The sequence below is a fragment of the Elaeis guineensis genome, chromosome 1 (assembly GCF_000442705.2).
Source record: "Elaeis guineensis isolate ETL-2024a chromosome 1, EG11, whole genome shotgun sequence".
Lineage (NCBI taxonomy): Eukaryota > Viridiplantae > Streptophyta > Magnoliopsida > Arecales > Arecaceae > Elaeis > Elaeis guineensis.
This window is the reverse complement of record NC_025993.2, coordinates 62,491,755-62,494,008: the sequence shown is the minus strand read 5'-3', so window position 1 is coordinate 62,494,008 and position 2,254 is coordinate 62,491,755. Positions and strand designations below refer to the sequence as shown.

Sequence of the window (2,254 nt, the reverse complement as noted above, 5' to 3'; positions counted from 1 at the left end):
GATGCTCTAGTCTCTCACATCAGGGTAAGAATTAAATTTGGATGTCTTGCATATCATTACATGATCCATATTATTTTTGGTTATATAAATAAATTTTTTATTATATGAATAATTTCATGTATTTGCTTTTTGGTATGATTACTGTGTAGGATAATATTGACTTCGAGGACTGCACTGACGAAGAAGTGACGGACACTATTCTCAAAATGGCTGCAAATAGATACAGAGATCGGCGATGTAGGCTTCATAAATACTGCAATGAGCTGCAGGCGAAGGGGATTGATCCTGTGACCCAACCATACAGAAATTGGGCTGGGTCTAGTGACGATTGGCGGTGGTTATGTGAGCATTTTGGAAGTGAGGCATTTTAGGTATGTCTAGTGTTCCAAGTTTTTTTAATTATGTTATGTCCTTTATTGGTTATAATTGTATGTATTTTGTAGCGACGATCGGAGGCGAATAAGGTGAATAGGAGCAAGATTGATTCTATTCACACGCAAGGAAGTGCCTCTTTTGCACAGGGAATGAAGAGGATGGTACGTAACTACATTTGCAATCATACTTTGTAACTTTTTATTAAATATTTACATTATTTTGATATCTTTTTTTTCTTTTTTTTTTGTTTGAACAGGGACTATCCGGAGTCGACGCCTATGCTAAATTCTATCAAAACAAGAGTGGCGAGTTCGTGACCGAGGAGGTGAGGCAGCGTCATGTAAGTATCATTACTCTACATTTTGAATACTTTTAAAGAGTTTGAAAAAAATTTATGATTTTATTTGGTTTATTGTGAAGGAAAAAATGTTAGAATTGAGAGAGCAGGCGACGAGGGAGGTGGGATCTGATGGTGATACTGGATCGCAGCAGGTTTGTTTGATGACAGATGATACGATTTTGGATACCGTCCTCGGGCGGCAGCTAGGATCTGGTCATAGCATGCGGTCCAAAAAATCACGCAGTTCGTCATCCGACCGGTCTGATGATGCATCGGTGCCAGAGGCAGTTAGGACATCCATGAGCATGATGCAAGATCAGATTAGTTACTGGATGAATCGTAGTTAGACGCTCGAGAGGATCGTAGCTGCGGTGGCGGGATGGCTCGGTATTGATGCTTCTGAGTTAGCACCTCTACAGTCACATGATGCCGCCTCTGCACCACCATCGCGACACGTATCGGGTCAGGGATCGACGCCTGGAGGAGGGAACGAGGCCAATGAGTCAGATCATACTTAGTTTGTACTTATTTTAAATTTAAAATGGTGTATGGACTTATATTTTTGTATATGACAAAGATGGTTATGAAACTTTTTGTTACTTGAAATTGGTCTTTTAACTTAGAATATTTTTATTGTGTTAACATACTGTTTATTTAAAATATGTTTGATCAGATAATTTGTATTTGAGCAGGTTTATTTGGAAAATTAATAAAAATTTTATTTTTTATCAAAAATTTATTTTAGCGATGAAATATTAATTTCATCGCAAAAAAAATTGTGAACCCAAAAAAGTAAAACATTTATTATTCATTGCGATGAAATTTTTTATTTCGTTGCTATTTTTGCGACGAAAGTCTTAGTTTCGTCGCTAAAAATTATAACTTTTTGTGACGAAATTTTTATTTCGTCGCAATTATGGCGATGAATTTTTTTATTTCATCATCCTTATAGCGATGAAATTATTATTTCGTCGCCATTATAGCGACAAAATTTTGTTTTCGTCGCAATTTTTGCGACGAAATTATTTCGTTGCTATTTTTGCGACGAAAAAAAGTTTCGTCGCTAAAAATTTAAACTTTTTGCGATGAAATTTTTATTTCGTTGTAATTATAGCGATGAAATTATTATTTCGTCACCATTATAGCGACGTAATTTTTTATTTCATCGTCCTTTTAGCGACAAAATTTTTATTTCGTTGCTATTATAGCGAAGAACTTTTTTTTTGTCGCAATTATAGCGACGAACATTTTTTTCGTCGCAATTTTTGCGACGAAATTTTTGCGACAAATTATTTTGCGACGAAATCCGTCGCTAGGTTTTGCGATGAAATTCATTTTCATCGCAAAAAATAAGAAAAATTTTTTTTTAATCAAAATATTTAGCGATGAAATTTTTTTTCGTTGTAATTTTAGCGACGAAAATTTAAGCTCTTGCGATAAAATATTTTCGTCGCTAATACAGTACATAACTTCGTCGTTTGGGTTTACTATTTTTTGTGATGAAATAAAATATTTTCGTCGCTAAGGTCTTTTGCTACG

The 2,254-nt window shown here is 34.9% G+C and overlaps 1 protein-coding gene across 1 annotated transcript; it reads left to right on the top strand.

Moving 5' to 3' along the window:
* Positions 1 to 366: 366 nt before the first annotated feature.
* LOC140854731 (uncharacterized) lies at positions 367 to 1,308 on the top strand. Its single transcript, XM_073250782.1, has 3 exons — positions 367 to 536; positions 632 to 715; positions 796 to 1,308. Exons 1-3 carry the CDS (start codon positions 525 to 527, stop codon positions 1,060 to 1,062), a joined length of 363 nt encoding a protein of 120 aa, XP_073106883.1. The 5' UTR covers positions 367 to 524; the 3' UTR covers positions 1,063 to 1,308.
* The last annotated feature ends 946 nt before the right edge of the window (positions 1,309 to 2,254 follow it).